Source organism: Electrophorus electricus, chromosome 4 (assembly GCF_013358815.1).
Source record: "Electrophorus electricus isolate fEleEle1 chromosome 4, fEleEle1.pri, whole genome shotgun sequence".
Lineage (NCBI taxonomy): Eukaryota > Metazoa > Chordata > Actinopteri > Gymnotiformes > Gymnotidae > Electrophorus > Electrophorus electricus.
The window spans coordinates 6,914,938-6,931,476 of record NC_049538.1 but is presented as its reverse complement, the minus strand read 5'-3'; the positions used below and the strand labels follow the sequence as shown (position 1 = coordinate 6,931,476).

Here is a 16,539-nt window from a genome sequence, read left to right as displayed (position 1 = left end):
AGAATAACAAAAACAGTAAGAGTAAGGAGACAGTTTCTACACCAAATATTCAAATGAGGATACCTCATGAAAGGTACGGGCAGAGACATTAAGAGTGTTGTTATAGACAGCAGCCAGACCACCACCTTTGCCCTGTGTTCTGGACTTGGCCAAATAATTATGGCCACTGGGTGTTAGTAAATTGAGATATAAGTAGTCCTCAGGTTGCTGCCAAGTCTCAGTAAGAAAAAATAAATCAAGTTTGTTTTGAACAATTAGATTGCTTTATCTGTGCTTTATCTGTGAGGGAGCGACAGTGGAGCAATGCAAAGTTAAGCTTATTAGTCCTAAAGTTTTCCCAAGGGGGGCTGGGAAACGGAGTAAGACAGAAGGCAAAGTACATGCTTCAGCGTACAAGTGCTATTTTTATCACTGGTATTGAAAAGGTGACAGACCTTGATGTTGTCTTCATGTTGCCTGTCTTTTATGAGAAGGTCTCTGGCAATTGCTCTCCTTCAGGAAGTGAAGATCTCCTCTGCACCTTTGCTGTTGATGAGGATTCCCTCTCTGAAGATCAAGACCAGGCCGAGGAGGGAGACGTTCGAGGCGAACCTGAAAACCGAATGCGAGCTGTGGCACCTGATGATCAAGGAGATGTGGGCAGGGAGAAAAATGGCAGACGAACACAAGGTTTGTCCAATGGAGTTATGCTGATGAAACACACTTGGTAGAGTCTAACTGGAATCTCATGTAGGTATAGTCACAGCAGTTACCTCTCCAGCTACCTTTGCATGTACTGGACTCTGGCCTGGTATCTCTTAGACAGCAAACGGGAGTCCAGACTCAGGACTGTTTGGTTCTCTGTCCAATCATTGAAGGGTGGAGGGCAAGTTTGGTCGTGGTTCTAATCACCTTGTCGAGAGTTTTCTCCTCTCAAAATCTGCCTTCTAACAAATCTGACTGGGGGAACCCCTTCTTCTCCAGGACCCTCAGTACATGCAACAGGCCCTAACAAATGCCCTGCTGATGGACGCTGTGGTTGGCTGCCTCCAATCTCAGAAGGCTATTTATGCTGCTTCAAAACTGGCACACTTTGACAAGATGAAGCGGGAAGGTTTGTAATTCGATACTGACCTGCTTCAATCGAAGCCTTGCTTAGATGGCAGTGTAGACCTCTCTTGTTCCCATGTGCTCGTGTTGTTCAGACATGCTCATAGTATAGAGTGCTAACATCAGCTCCTCCTTTCCACATAAAAAGTATTTATTTCAGTATAATTTGAAAATGTTCTGTTCCTGCAACAGCATTTTTATGCTGAGACGTTAGATAAGAATAATAGTATATTGTTAAGTCACCATACTCCATTCAAATGCCACTGTAAAGTGAAATGGCTAGGGAGAGGTGCCCATTGATTGGTGTCTCCGAGCAGTGCCGATAATGGTCCCCAAAACTACCTCTGAGACCCTGAAGCATAAGATCAACCCCTGCCTGGACCTGACCTCCCCCCAAGCCGTGGATATCCTCTTCTATACTCCAGGTAAGATGTGGCATGTTTTGGAAAGCTGGGGACACACAATGCTGTTTAGTTGGAGGTTCTAAGCTAGCAAAGCACACAGGTTTGTCATTGGCTGGTCCCAACTGTAAGAAGTGCTCAAGACTCTGGTGCCCTGCTCTGAGTCTTGTTGAAGTAGCCTGTAAATTAAGTTTACATTCAGACCCTGATACTCCCATTCAGACAAAAATAGCAGCTAATCTAGAAAACATTGAGAGTACATTTAAGAGTGTATTCAACCCTGTATTCATTTAACTGTGAAATGGGAAGATTAGTAAGTAGTTAAACATTCTAGAACTGCATAACCCACAGAAATTCAGCTCAGTCATCACAACAGTACAAATGAAAATTATGCGAACAACTGCTATGCAGACCAGCCTGGTAAGACCTGTTTCACTAAGCATGTGGAGTGAGAATTCTGGCTGTGTTTCATGGAAATGCAGTCTGTCTCGTCCAGCCTTTTGCATTCCACCTACACAAAGGCTGACGCAGTTCCTCCATAGACATTCTGGTTTTCTTCTAATTTCTATGGTCACATCAGAAATGAATCAGGAAGTCTAAGCAATTGGATCACTGATGATGATTTGACTCAGACAAGGAGCAGTGGAATGTTCATTTTGACACATGATGGGTGTAGTTCTTAATAATTATGGAATTCACTATGGCAGATATTCACTGGGCTGTCATTCTGAAACGGAAAACACTGACTCTGACAGGGTAAATCCTGGATATGATTTGATGTCATTCTGAGTCTTATTGAGCCTTATGGTACTCTTTCCTAAAGGAATCTGGTGTTTGTGAGCTATTACTTTTCATCTGCAGGTAGACTGGCTAGTAGCTGGCTTACATTCCAGCAAAACATCTGATAAGGGTTCCCAGAAATGTCCCTGGGCACACTGGGACAGATGTAGCCCTAGTCTGTGACGCTGTCCATGAAGTTCTTCTCTTATTTGTTCTAATGCTAATGCTAAGCGTGTGAAAGGCAGCCCTGTGAGCTGGGAGGAAGACAGTGACCTACTTGTTTTAGATCATGATTTATGTATTTTAGTGCAAAGTGTATAAGTCACATGACCACTCCAGGCTGGCGCACTGCTGCTCATGCTGTACATGCTGTATGATTCAACACAAATATAAACTGCATTCATTCTCCTGTCGGACAAGTACTATTTCAATTCTACATCATTACTTCAATACTCACGTGGAAACAACACCATTAGAATGCTTGAATATTCCCTAATGTTTTGGATGGTTGGTTGTTGGTTTGTTTCTGTACTCTTGTTGAGCTCTAATTGTGAACGGGGCTTATTTTAGGACAGCTGGGCATGGCCTCCGCGGCAGCCGGAGGCGGACACCCGAAACTCTGGTGCGCTCTGAGCGACGGGACGGTGGTGGTGTTTGATGCCGCCACCTGGTCCATACAGCAAAACTGCATTCGTGTTGGGTCCTCGCGCCTGGTAAGGGACTTTCCACATACTGTCTTTGATATGGCCTCCAAAAGAAAACTAATACAGAGTTTGTTGGAAAAGCACATATAGCCTCAGGCAGTGGGTCGTTCTGGGGACTGACCGACTAAAGTCATAGAAGAATATTCATATGGAAATTTCTGAATGGACTGCATTGTGATAATGATTGCAATTGTCAGTAACCTGTGGCGTTTGCTGCCTCCTGGTGATTCTCTGTGTTCACTTCATGCCTCACAACCTGTCCTTGTTTCGGATTGTTTAGAATTGCATGCTGGGAGTGGAGGAGCAGCAGTTATGGATTGGCTCTCAGGACTCTATCATTTACATAATCAACACCCACAGTATGTCCTGCAATAAACAGCTAAGGGAGCACCGTGCTGAGGTCACCAGCCTCGCCTTGGAAGATAGGTCTGATAAATATAGGTAACTCATTATGAAATTGCGTAACATATGGTTTCTATAAACATTTCCCATTTAAATGACTAATGCTTTTTTCATTTACTTATGAACTTAGGGTTGATGTGTTTTATGCAACATGGAAATTGTAGTGCCACATGGTAGGCATATTGTTCCATAAATCAGAGATCCTGTATCCCACAGTGATCCTGTGGCAGTAAGCTTTGTTCATCTCAAACAATAGCACACCTGCCTCCACCGTTTCATTAATTTAACCAGTAATCCTAACCAATAATAATGTAACCAATCTTCACCATTGATGTTAATCAGTTGAATTTAGTAAATACTGACTGCAGCAAAACCCTGGACCTCAATGAATGCTAGTGGAGAAAATTCAGGACCACTCCTGACTGAGCTAGTTTTCCAATATGGCCGTTGATGACCGCGGCCAGTTCACCTTTTTTGTTCTTCTCTTGGATTTGAAGAAGGCAGTAAATTATCAGACTCAGTTTGATTATCAGATGCATGTTTGGACCCAAAGAGAGTGCAGATTAGCAGGCTCAGGAGTGTCCAGATCTGGAAGGGAAGGCAGATTATCAGACTCAGGTGTGTTAGGACCCAAGACAGACTGCAGATTATCAGACTCAGGCATGCTAGGACCCAAAACAGAATGCAGACTAGCAGGCTCAAGCATGTTCCGGACTGGAAGAGAGCCCAGCTGTGGATCTTTGTCCTGAGATCACCTGTTCCACATGTTGCACGTTCCCTTTTGTAGCCATGTGGTGGCGTACTCGAGCAGTGCAGAGGGCACAGTGATCGTGTGGGACGTGGCTACACTGCAGGTGAGACGCCACTTCAGACTGGCGTGCGACAGACTGCACTCCATTCAGCTCCTCGACGGGAGGCTATGGTGCTGTAAGTGGCCTCTTGTAGAACAGTTATGTTAAATAGATTTTGGGAAGAAATCTCCTAAGACTTCTTAATGCTGCTCTTGTACCCATGCATTTTGTATACTTCTACCATAACAGAATTACAGTAGTTGACAGTGTTTGGGGACTTTGTGAACATTCATTCAGCTCTGCTCAGCTAGTCTACAGTTCATGAATTGAGCCATCTGAACCCCATCTGGGTTTTTAGGCGCACAGGACAGCGTGATGGAGGTGCGTCGAAATGGCACAGTGCACCGCAGGATGGCCCTCCCAGATCACCTGCGGGTCTGCCCCAGCTCCTACACCAGCTTCCTGGTGCTTAATGAGGTGAGCGACGCCAGGGCTTGTGCCCCACCCGCTTCTTTCCTGCCAAGAACACTGTGTCATGTTCACTTCCTGCATGCTGTATCAGGGTCACACAGCTCATAATGCCAAGAGGGCTTTTAATAAGATGATAATGGTTTACAAATTGGGGGGGGGGGGGGGGGGGGGGGTGTTAACAGAGACTCTTCTCTCTTTAGTGTCCTGATAGTAAAATGTTCAGATGTGGTGGGTTGGTTCTTGCCATTTTTATGGCTTGCTGTGTGTTAATCTTTATTTCGCTGTTTTAGATGGTACTGAACTGTGATTGGCTGTGGTTGCCAATAACCATCTTCAGTTGGTTATGGTGGTTTTGTCCCTCCTTATCTGTGTTCCAAGCTCACATGAGTAGCAGAGGTGACCTATAAAATGTTGGTAATCAAGTGAACTCTTAGCTGGTGATAAAACAACTGACACATGTCATCAGCATTTCCTAAAGGGCATCACCCCTGGCATCAGCTCCAATCATCAGCAAACATTACCTTCTTATGGTCCTGGTGTGGCTTTCATGGAGCTGTGTGGCATAAGCCTCACTGGCTGCCTCTGCTCCAGTTATGCTAATGTGGGCTGCCTTTGCAGAGGGAGCAGGTGTGGACAGGCTGTGCGGGAGAAAGCGAGCTGTGCGTGTGGCACCTTGGTGACCTGAGCAGGCCCTTCAACAGGATCCAGCTGCCTGAATCCTCAGGCGTCATTTGCATGATCAGGGTCAAGAACCAGGTGAGAAATCATCTGCACGATGGGCAGGCAGATGGCTGGTGGTATATAAGTTTGGGTAGGTTTTGTGTCTTGCTGATGTGTTTTCTTGTAGACATCACTTCTCTGCACTTGTCAATATTTATAATGAACAGAAATGCAAGTGATTAAAACTGTTATTCTATCCTTACATGATTGAAGCGGTGCTCATAGCCACTGATTAAAAATTAAAGAATTTTCCTTGATTTCAAACATATGTGGAATAAAAATCGATTCTCTCTCTCAGATCTGGGTGGGTTGCAACGGCCCTGGCGGGGGGAAGTCTCGTGGGAAGATCTACGTGGTAGACACAGAGCGCCACCGAGTGGAAAAGGAGCTGATGGCTCATTCAGACTCTGTTCAGACTCTGTGCTCGGCTGAAGACCGATACGTCCTCAGCGGTGCAGCTGGTCAGGATGGAAAGATCGCTATCTGGAAAGTAGAATAGCAGAAAAGAGTGGAAAATGCGAGCTCAGACTTCTGGAAGTAACACGGGGCCCTTGCTGCCTAACCACACAAACAGACATAAGGACATTGTGGGTAAATGAATATGCTTCACTAACAGCATATTGCCTAATTATGCATATTGCATAATTGCTTAATTGCTTCTCCTAACAGATGCTCCAAGCAGAGGAGCCAAGGAAAAATCTAAAGTAGTAATGTGAAGGATGATGGTGCTTCTAATCACCATTGTCCCTTAAAAAATACATGAAGGGGTTGATATGAAGGACATGCATTTTTTCTACTGCAATTTGAAGTCAGCCTGTTTTTACAACAGAAACAACTCCTTCCCCTGTACTGTGCTAGTATCTTGTGATGGTATCAGTATTTACATAAACTTGGCCACATGTCCAATAGTTGAAGGGCAGTTTTTGCATCATTATATTTACTGTTTGAATAGAATTTGGCCTTTGGTTTATAGAAATAGACCTATAAAGTGCCATGTTTTTGGTAACTCGATTTATTTTAGTTATTGCACACATTTTAATGACTTTTGTTTTAGTAGCCACAGCTTTTGCAGCATTGTATTTAGGTTTTTATATGCACACACTTGTACATTACCATTTGGAAGGTTTGATACCATATAAAAGATTTTTTTCCTCATGTCAGAATTTGTTCTTTATTCTAAAGTGTTTGTTACTATATTTTCAAATGTTAAAATTAGTTTCAGATGAATAATTTAAGGTGCATGCCAATTTCAAATCGCTACCAAGTCTGTTTACTGCACGTTTTTGGGTCGAGTGTTATTGGGAAATTTTAATTGCAACAGATCTTTACCAAGCAGCCACCTTAAAAGGGTTTCCCTACTTCTCAGCCTGCAGGGGGCAGCAGACTCATGATCACCATTGGATCGTTTTCCTTGTTGCATACAACCCAACATGAGGGGAAAAGAAACCAGAATAAAAGTTCCCCCCCCCCCATTCATCTAATTTTTTGTTAGCATAGGACAAAGTGACAGTCAAGTTTGCACAAAGACTACTTTCTAGATGGTAAAGTTAACATGAATAGAACAGCTTTAAATAAGCTTTTTCAAAGAATTTAACTGAACAGCCAAGTTGACAAGGTTCTTTTTTTACAGATGGAGCTAGGATATTGTAAATCCCTAAGACAGTACAATACACAAGGCATGGAATGGGTGGTGGCCCCAGGTGACACCACCCTCCTCAGAAATTCAAAAAAAAAAGAATAATGGATCAGAGACTCTGTACATGCTCCATGCTCTTTATTTGAGAAACTAGACAAAAAGCCTCTGCTACAAGAGCAGACGGTTCTAGTATTCGTCTTCCTCTTCCTCATAAGCTTCAGCAGAATCTGCTCCAACCTCCTCGTAGTCCTTCTCCAAGGCAGCCATGTCCTCTCTGGCCTCAGAGAACTCTCCTTCCTCCATCCCTTCACCCACATACCAGTGCACAAAGGCGCGCTTGGCATACATCAGGTCAAACTTGTGATCCAGGCGACTCCAGGCTTCTGCGATGGCCGTGGTGTTGCTCAGCATGCACACGGCCCTCTGCACCTTTGCCAGGTCCCCTCCTGGAACCACCGTGGGGGGCTGGTAGTTGATCCCCACCTTGAAGCCTGTGGGGCACCAGTCCACAAACTGGATGGAGCGACGGGTCTTGATGCTGGCGATGGCAGCATTGACATCTTTGGGCACCACGTCACCACGATAGAGCAAGCAACAGGCCATGTACTTGCCACGGCGAGGGTCACATTTCACCATCTGGTTGGCTGGCTCAAAACAAGCATTGGAGATCTCCGCTACAGACAGCTGCTCATGATAAGCCTTTTCGGCCGAAATAATGGGGGAGTAGGTAACCAAGGGAAAGTGGATGCGAGGGTATGGAACCAGGTTGGTCTGGAATTCTGTGAGATCCACATTAAGAGCGCCATCAAAGCGTAAAGAAGCCGTGATCGAAGACACAATCTGTGCGATGAGTCTGTTGAGGTTATTGTAGGAGGGACGTTCTATATCTAGATTGCGCTTGCAGATGTCAAAGATGGCCTCATTGTCAACCATGAAGGAGCAGTCCGAGTGCTCAAGTGTGGTGTGAGTGGTCAAGATGGAGTTGTAGGGTTCTACCACTGCAGTGGAAACCTGGGGAGCAGGGTAGATTGAAAACTCCAGCTTGGACTTTTTGCCATAATCAACAGACAGACGCTCCATCAACAAAGAGGTAAACCCAGATCCAGTTCCACCACCAAAGCTGTGGAAGATCAGGAATCCCTGTAGGCCTGTACACTGGTCAGCCTGCATGAGAAGAAAACCCATCATTAGGAGCTTCCAAATGGGTGCTTCACACAACATGGAAGCCAAATCGCAGCTCACCATTTTCCGCATTCGATCAAGCACAGAGTCAACAATCTCCTTGCCGATAGTGTAGTGGCCACGGGCATAGTTATTGGCAGCATCCTCTTTGCCACTGATCAGCTGCTCTGGGTGGTAAAGCTGGCGATAATGTCCATTGCGGATCTCATCTGGGAGTAAGCAATTACAAGTCACATAACCAACCCATTTCTGCCAAATGAACATGGCTTCACTGAGAAATCAAAATGTAGCCTAAAGTCATGTACAAGTAGTGGTCAAGAGCTTGACAGGGTTCAAGTGCTGCTATACCTACAACTGTTGGCTCCAGGTCTATAAAGACAGCTCGGGGTACATACTTCCCAGCTCCGGTTTCACTGAAGAAAGTGCCAAAAGAGGAATCAGCCAAGGAAGTGCTGCCAGAGGTGATCATGCCATCAGGTTGGATGCCATGCTCCAGACAATACAACTCCCAGCAGGAGTTGCCCATCTGTACACCTGCTTGGCCTATGTGTACAGAGATGCACTCCCTCTGTTGAACAGAAAATTTGTCATTACAAGCAGAGGCATAGACAAGTGCAAGTTTGATGGGTCTTTTTGAAAAACATTTTTGTAATAATTAGCATAACTTTACCATTATTTTTAGTGTTTCCAGAAAACTGAGAAAGATGTGGACCTGCAAATTCAAGAAACACAACACCTAATATTTTTTGAAAAACAGCTTCAATAGTGTTATTCTAGTTACACAAATACAAGCAATGCTTACCCACACAGCTGTATGATGTTAACCACCTGGCTGAGCTTTATCAAGAATGAACTGAGTTGGTGGGGGTGTGGTTTTTCAATTAAGTCCTGAAGTAAGAGTGGATTCACATTTGCCATTCTAAATACAACGTGAAGCAAAGACACGTATTCTAGCACACACCTAACCCACACATTCCCCATGCCTTGAAATTCCAGAAACATTTATTTCAAAAGATAGAAATCCTTTATCATCCATCTTTAAAATAACTTTGTAGATAAAACTACCTTGAAGTAGTGTACAAGACAGAGCAAACTATCTAGCAATCTATCTAGAAGTTTGTTGGTGACAATGGGCTTGACAATGGCTGCTATGCCATAGAGCTGGTCCAGTGGTCAGGGATCAGGACACAGTTGGTCCAATGGCCAGAGCTCACATTTACCTCCTGTCAGCCCAGGGTTTGAGTCCATGGTAGGGTGGCTGCCTTCAGCCTTCATCGCACACGGTGTCAAAAGTGGGATGTGATGCTGTTGGGAGTGTGCTCCAGGTTGATGAACCCACCTCTGCTGTGCGGGGATGGTGTAGCCCAGTGTGAGGATCCCTGATGATGGATATGGGTTTGGCCCTGATGGAAAGGGCAGTTGTGGGTAGAGGGACATGTGAACAGTGTCCTGCACAGGGGCTCATCCTGGAGGTGAAGGCAGTGTGACAGGGACTGTCACTCTTAGAAGGGGAGAATGGAATGATGGAGTCTGTCACTTGGGAAGGTTAAATGGATGCTTTGGCTGCTATGCCAGAGAGCTGGCTGTTAGCCCTGGGTAAGGTGGCTGCCTTTAGCCTTTGTCACAAGGATTATAAACACAAAGTTTTCCCATATTCTATTCCCCCCATCTAACCCTCTTTAAACCAATAGTATGTGCAAAGGTCAACGGGATCTTAGAAAATATTAACCAGGTTAATACTTGAAGCAGAGTAATGATACAAACCCAAGGCCATTTGACTAGTCTTGTACATCTTTGTGTCCATGTGTCTGTTTGTATTCCATGCGTTTATCATCCTGGTTCAAAGTCAAATCTGGTGCATTACCCTTATGGTACAGTGTCCTGCTCCAGGCCTGCACTGCACTGCGGTGTACAGCAACAGAGCCGTACAGTTGTATTGTCAACAATGCAATTGAGAGAGTGTGTGTCTGTGTGTGTCTGTGTGTGTGTGAGAGGGTGTGCCATGAATGCTGTGTGGGAAGTATTGCTCAGAAGTAGTGGGAGAGAGATGTTTGATGTGGAGCGAGGACAGCCATGGCTCAGCAGTCTCTACTCACTCCATATTTAAAATGCTCTGAAACGTGGGAGGCAAACTATGCAATGCAAGTAATTTTCTAAAGTGGGAATTGAGCCTTGTGCTAGAATGTTACTAGAACTGACATAACCTTTAAACATGCAGTACTCTTTATTTCAATAAAAGAAAGTGTTCATCTTATTTGCCCATCAGACACCTACAAAATACATTTACGTCTGACATTTTTATCCAAAGCGACTTACAATTATGACTGAGTACACCTTGAACAATTGAGGGTTAAGGGTCTTACTCAGGGGCCCACAGTGGCAACTTGAATTGGCAACCTTCTGATCAGTAGTCAGGGACCTTAGCCACTGAGCTACCACAGCCCACTACAACTATACAACTAGCAAAAGTACTTTGATTGACACAGTATCCAATCTGGATTATATTTGGCTTGCTAAATGGTTTTTGTCATTTATACATTTTGACAACCAGCTGAATTCACATATCCACACTCTGGGCAGACACTAATAGGAGTGTGTCCAGAGGAATGAAAGGACACAGTGGATAGAGATTACTTACTCAGGCTAAATGAAGACTAGCTGGGTTTTCTCACAGGAGAGAGAGAGAGAGAGAGAGTCAGGTTACTACAGAACAGGTGCCACCAACACTCCAGCGCAGCCAGAGCTGAGGTGATGGGGACAGGTGAAGAATTACATTCTATCTCTCTCTCCTTCTTTGCCCAGGGGTGACCGGGGCTGTTGGCTATGGATAGCAGCATAACTGCTTCACAGATGATTGCATGCTATGAGGGGATTTACAGTAGAACCATCCCTGCCCAGACATGAGTCATGAAATATGGGTCTGGACGGTGATCATGTGTTGTGGAGTAGGTGTCTGGTGGGATACACAGATTGGATGTAGAGGTCTTGTCATTGTGCTCTTAGGTCAGCCACTTACTGAGAGTAGTGAAGGTGAAACAGGCTGCTAAAGAAATAAAGGGCAAACGGCAAGCCAAGCAGTTCTGGCTCCGCTAGCATCAAGTTCAAGAGGTTTTATTGTCATTTCAGCTATATACAAGTACACAACAAAAACGAGACAATGTTCCTCCAGGACCATGGTGCAACATAAAAACAACAGTGCCACGGACAACATGCTACACAAGTGCAAACAGTCCAACATAGTGCAAAATGTCATTAAAGAAACATTAAATAAACAATAATAAATACAGGACAGGACAAATACCAGGCCAGCAATTACTGGTAAAATCATAACCCTCAGGAGATAATGACACAGGCAGGTCTAGTTAGAGTTAAGATTCTGAATGAAACTGCATGAAAGAGGTTAGACTATAGATTTTATAGAACAGGATGCCGTTCTCTTAAGAAGTGCCGCCCTATAATCCACCCATTTTTCAGATGATTATCTACTGTCACTAGAAGAATATTTAGAAGAATATTTTTAATGTAGGCCTACATAAATTTCTTCATCAACACTTTGGTTTATGTAGGCCTGTTGGTTAAAATATTTCATAGCAAAACAGTTTCTTTCTATTCCTCGATGTGCCCAGGTTATAACTAGGCATCTTTGTCCCTTCAGACTTAGCCTTTCTTGCCCCCGGGGTATTTTGAGCGGTCAGGTTATCAAAAGTGAGACTCCACTAATTTCTTTTTTTTTTTTCGAAGGGGTGTAACTGTAGCGGTCCGGTTGCTACGCGGCAGCCATGTTGGAATGTTCGATTTACGATGAGGGGGAACGAGGAGTAGGCGCGAGCAAACTGCCTGGCTCGCGGCGGCACAAAAAAGCGCACGCGCCGCACATCAGCTTGATCAAAGTGGGAATTAAATCACAGACTTCAGAGTGATATTGTCTTGATAGGAGTTACAAGTCACCGATCAGACGAAGGAAGTGGAATAAAGCGAGTGAGTAGCTTCCATGTTGTTTTCCAGCATTTCTTGGGAAGCAGGAAAGACAAATTCATTTGTAAATTTGACTGCATTTTGAGGTAGTGACTTTCTCTTATTTGTGTTTTATAGTGGAACCAGGGAATTATTAACATCAACCTTCGAAACAGTGCCGTAGATTCGTGTGTAAATTTGTAAGATAGTGTAGCTAATTTGCAGCTCGTCCCCGACCGGTTTCTCTATTGCCTACATATTTTTACGAACCGAAAACACTGTTGTTGCGGAATATGCTGTATGGTGTGTATTTAAAGATAATCGATTTTTGTCGTACCTGATCATTTATCGTAGACTATAGATCGGTGAGTCTGCCTCTCTCAATCACGCTTGAATCAGGCTACATCACTTTGCCTCTCCTCGGAAAACTGAAATATGCACGTGTTTAGTCGTTGGGAATAACGTCATTGCGCGTGCTCGGCCAACGGCTTTCCTGAGTTATCGAAGGCAGGTATGACATGTAGGTTAAAACGGTCGACGGTGAAAAGTTAGGAGGGCGGCGGCGCTTCATCTGTCATTTGTTCTGGGATCCTAGTCTGGTTCCAGTGGTGTGCGTGTGTACGAAACCCATCCCGAACGAGAATATCCATCAAGGGCAACAGAGAAGTAGTTAGCTAGGGTGGAGGTGTAGTGGGCTACAGCAGGAGACATCAGGGGGTGGTGGGAGTAGCCATAGCAGCTGAGAAGGGTCGAGGCTCAATTACATCATGACATCAGGGGTTGGTGTACCTCGGCGGAAAGAAAGAATATAATAGTTCCCTAAATTTATGCCTAATAATCTATTACGTGCAAAGATGGACACCGGCAGATCTACTTATAGCAGCATAGCTAAAAGTATAGAGCTAGAACGAACCACAGGCATAAGGGCACCCTGGAACATCAGCACTCCGCCGCTCTCAGTCAAGAACCTTGAACGATAGAGAGGTGAAAGGAAAGCATCATCTGGCTTGACTGAGACATAGAGCTGAGTATCATCAGCGTGACAGAGGAAACTAGCACAGTGATTATGTATAATGCCACCTAGAGATGGCATGTATAAAGAAAAAAGATGAGGCTAACCTTGTATGCTGAGAAGTCTCCATTTATGTTAACAAACTACTAGTGACCGGCCACGTAAGATTTAAACCAGGAAAGGGCTATTCTCCTAATCCAAACAACATTTTCGAGTCTATCTTGTTAAATGTTGTGATCTATAGTGTCAAATGCTGCACTCAGGTCAAGCAATATAAGCAAAGAGACATAACCCTGGTCAGAAGCCAACAAGAGGTCTTTAACTACTTGTCTTTGTACTATGAGATCTAAACCCTGACTGAAAGACTTCATGTATCTGGTTCTTATTCAGGCATGAGTTTAGTTGCTGAGCTACATCTTTTTCTAGGATCTTGGAAATAAATGGAAAGTTTGAGATCAGACTGTACTTTGACAGCTGACATGGGTTGAGGTCAGATTTTTCTGATAAGTGGTCTGACTACTGCTAATTTATGATTTAGGTATGTAGCCAATGTTCAAGGAGGAGTTTTTATTAAATTCAGTAAAGATTCAATTACTTCACGTAGGATTTCTTTAAAGTATGTGGGCAGTGATGTAAGTTCTGGCTTTTGGCTAGTTGTAAATTATTCTAGAATCTCTTTTGGCTTAGTTGTTCTGCTCTCTAAGTAGCTGCCAATGTCACATTAATACTCTGAATGCTATCTTTAATGTGCTTAATTGTATCATTGGAGAAATTTCATGAACTCGTTCTTACTATGTGATGGTGTAATCTGAGCAATGGTGTCAGTTTTATTCCTAGTTAGATGTGCAATTGTACTAAAGAGAAATCTATGATTATTTTTTATATTTTATATAAGGGTTGAGAGATGAGCTGTTCGAGTGGACATAAGTGCCTTTTTATACTGAGAAGGCTGTCCTTCTATGCAAGCTGGAAGACTAGTGTGGTGCCATTTACATTCTGTTTTTTGAGTGTTTTTGTTTTAAATTGTGAATATGATCATTATATCAAGGTACTAATTTTTTGTCCCTAATTTATTTTAATTCTTAACTGAAGCAACATCATTGAGTGTGCAGTGTAATACTGATTCTAAGCATTCAGTAGATTGGAGAGGAAATCTGCAAACTCATTAATAAATTCTGAATTGGGTCCTGGTGGCCTGTAGATGTCGATTAGTTGAAGAAGCTGGGTAGGCTTCTTATCACTGGCTGCATTATTTATGCTAGTAAAAATAATTTAAAAGGACTCAGTCATAACAGCTTCTGGTTTATGTCTAATGTGTCAGTATAAATAACTACAATGCCACCTCCATGGCCAGTTAGACGAGGTCAGTGTACATACCTGTAGCCAGAAGGACACGCTTCATTTCAAGCCATGTACTCATTTTGGCTTGATCTGGGTTTTTGTTAGACAAAGTACATTAAATCTATGTTCTTTTAGGATTTCATTTATCATGAGCACTTTAGATGTTAGGGATCTAACATTTTAGTAAACCCAGCATTAGATGAAAGGTGCAGGCAGTGTTCTGTGAATCCGTTACTCTAATACTAATTATGTTAAGACATTGTTTTTCTTCGTTTTCTGCATTTCTGCTAAGCTCGGGTATCAATGTGATGAACCTCGGGTGACCTCACATAACGACCAGCAGACGACTGGTTTAGTCTCTTTGTGTGCTGCCCTGCCTCCGCTCTGGATTGTCATAGATTAACTAGGTTTGTCATGAGACTATGGCCTATGTTACAGGAAAGGAGAGCAGCATCCTCCCTAGTAGGATGAATACCATCCTGCCCTAAAAGACCAAGCTTGCCCTCGAATGTGGTCCAATTATCTATAAACCCCACATTGTTTTGGGAGCACCACTTGGACATCCATCAGTTCAGCAAAGATAAACTGGCTGTACGTTATATCACCGCACAGCATTGGGATAGGATCAGAGCATACTACAGCATCGGACATTGCCTTGGCTAATTGACACTCCTCTGCAATATTGTTCTTGATAATCTCTGACCGTCAGAGGCATATATTGTTTTCTCCTACGTGAATGACTATCTTAGAGAAACTATACTTGCCTAAGACCTTAAGATTACCTTCAATGCCCTGGCTCCAGGTATACAGCTAACTACTGCTGCTGATGTCCCTAAAGGCCTAGCTAATTTCACGTGTTGCAAAATAGTCCGCTGTAACCAGAGCTCATTCAACAGGTCTGTCAGTGGGTGAAACGCTGAGTGGGGCAAACCTGTTGGACACGAGAATGGGAAAGGTGTGGTGCTCCCGTGAGCAAGACAAAGCTCGGCTGTAAGGTCACCCATTCGAATCGCTGCAAGTGTGGTAGTGCAGGAGTTGAGGGCTTTTTAACTTCACCTACAGCATCCACATCTTGTACTTCTGATTCCTCGATAGGTCTAACACTTAATGAGGTCAGGATGTGCCTCTCTAGCGCTAGAATAATCTCTGTCAGACTAGCGATTAATCTGCACTTCTCGCAGAAAAACTAACGCTAATGATGGACGAAGAATAGCTAAACACGTTGCACACTGAACACTGAAGAAGAACGGAAGTGGCCATGATGGAAAAAGAAAAATGTTCACATTACTTGGGTAGTTTTTTTAGGTAGTTCTTTAGATGTAGTTTTTGTGATTAAAGTAGTCTTCAATGTCTAGTGGAAGTTGCTGATTTCTAGGTAGAATGTAGTTAAGTCCAAGGAAAAAATTTGGCAGCGTCCTGTGATGAGATCATCCAGCAGCCGAGAATGCTGTGTGGCATGAGCCTTGTTGGCTGCCTCTGCCCCAGTTATGCTAATGTGGGCTGCCTTTGCAGAGGGAGCAGGTGTGGACAGGCTGTGCAGGAGCAAGCGAGCTGTGCGTGTGGCACCTGGGTGACCTGAGCAGGCCCTTCAACAGGATCCAGCTGCCTGAATCCTCAGGTGTCATCTGCATGATCAGGGTCAAGAACCAGGTGAGAAATCATTTGCACGATGGGCAGGCAGACAGCTGGTGGTATATAAGTTTGGGTAGGTTTTGTGTCTTGCTGATGTGTAGTTTTCTTGTAGACATCACTTCTCTGCACTTGTCAATATTTATAATGAACAGAAATGCAAGTGATTAAAACTGTTATTCTATCCTTACATGATTGAAGCGGTGCTCATAGCCACTGATTAAAAACTAAAGAATTTTCCTTGATTTCAAGCATATGTGGAATAAAAATCAATTCTCTCTCTCAGATCTGGGTGGGTTGCAACGGCCCTGGCGGGGGGAAGTCTCGTGGGAAGATCTACGTGGTAGACACAGAGCGCCACCGAGTGGAAAAGGAGCTGATGGCTCTGTGCTCGGCTGAAGACCGATATGTCCTCAGCGATGCAGCT

At 43.9% G+C, this 16,539-nt stretch overlaps 2 protein-coding genes and 1 long non-coding RNA gene across 12 annotated transcripts in view; 2 read left to right on the top strand and 1 right to left on the bottom strand.

The window, feature by feature from the left end:
* The window catches only part of dennd3a (DENN/MADD domain containing 3a), a 31,162-nt gene that overhangs the window by 14,390 nt on the left and 233 nt on the right, over nucleotides 1-16,539 (top strand). For 4 of the 6 annotated variants that reach the window (XM_035525552.1, XM_035525553.1, XM_035525554.1 and 1 more), the window contains 9 exons: nucleotides 499-669; nucleotides 964-1,093; nucleotides 1,407-1,514; nucleotides 2,841-2,983; nucleotides 3,255-3,415; nucleotides 4,164-4,303; nucleotides 4,526-4,644; nucleotides 5,257-5,394; nucleotides 5,657-6,513. In XM_035525552.1, the coding sequence (XP_035381445.1) occupies nucleotides 499-669; nucleotides 964-1,093; nucleotides 1,407-1,514; nucleotides 2,841-2,983; nucleotides 3,255-3,415; nucleotides 4,164-4,303; nucleotides 4,526-4,644; nucleotides 5,257-5,394; nucleotides 5,657-5,857 (1,311 nt within the window). In that variant the 3' untranslated portion in view covers nucleotides 5,858-6,513. Of the gene's footprint in view, nucleotides 1-498; nucleotides 670-963; nucleotides 1,094-1,406; nucleotides 1,515-2,840; nucleotides 2,984-3,254; nucleotides 3,416-4,163; nucleotides 4,304-4,525; nucleotides 4,645-5,256; nucleotides 5,395-5,656; nucleotides 6,514-16,539 lie in introns of those variants that run through there. The other 2 variants (XM_035525551.1, XR_004775930.1) reach the window with 2 other exon arrangements.
* Nucleotides 7,145-12,553, bottom strand: LOC113590654 (tubulin alpha chain-like). Of its 5 annotated transcripts, XM_035525555.1 has the most exons (5): nucleotides 12,468-12,539; nucleotides 8,847-8,888; nucleotides 8,525-8,744; nucleotides 8,237-8,385; nucleotides 7,145-8,158 (listed from the first exon to the last, which is right to left on the bottom strand). In XM_035525555.1, the coding sequence occupies exons 2-5, from the start codon at nucleotides 8,847-8,849 to the stop codon at nucleotides 7,181-7,183; spliced, it is 1,350 nt and encodes a 449-aa protein (XP_035381448.1). In that variant the 5' UTR covers nucleotides 8,850-8,888; nucleotides 12,468-12,539; the 3' UTR covers nucleotides 7,145-7,180. The 5 variants fall into 5 exon arrangements, 4 of the variants coding, with proteins under 4 accessions (XP_035381448.1, XP_035381449.1, XP_035381450.1 ...); XM_035525556.1 differs by lacking the exon at nucleotides 8,847-8,888 and having other exon boundaries at nucleotides 8,525-8,589; nucleotides 12,468-12,551; XM_035525557.1 differs by lacking the exons at nucleotides 8,847-8,888; nucleotides 12,468-12,539 and having other exon boundaries at nucleotides 8,525-8,826.
* On the top strand, nucleotides 11,414-16,527 carry LOC118241249. Its single transcript, XR_004775932.1, has 3 exons — nucleotides 11,414-12,154; nucleotides 15,996-16,133; nucleotides 16,399-16,527. It is a non-coding gene; the product is annotated as an uncharacterized LOC118241249 (long non-coding RNA).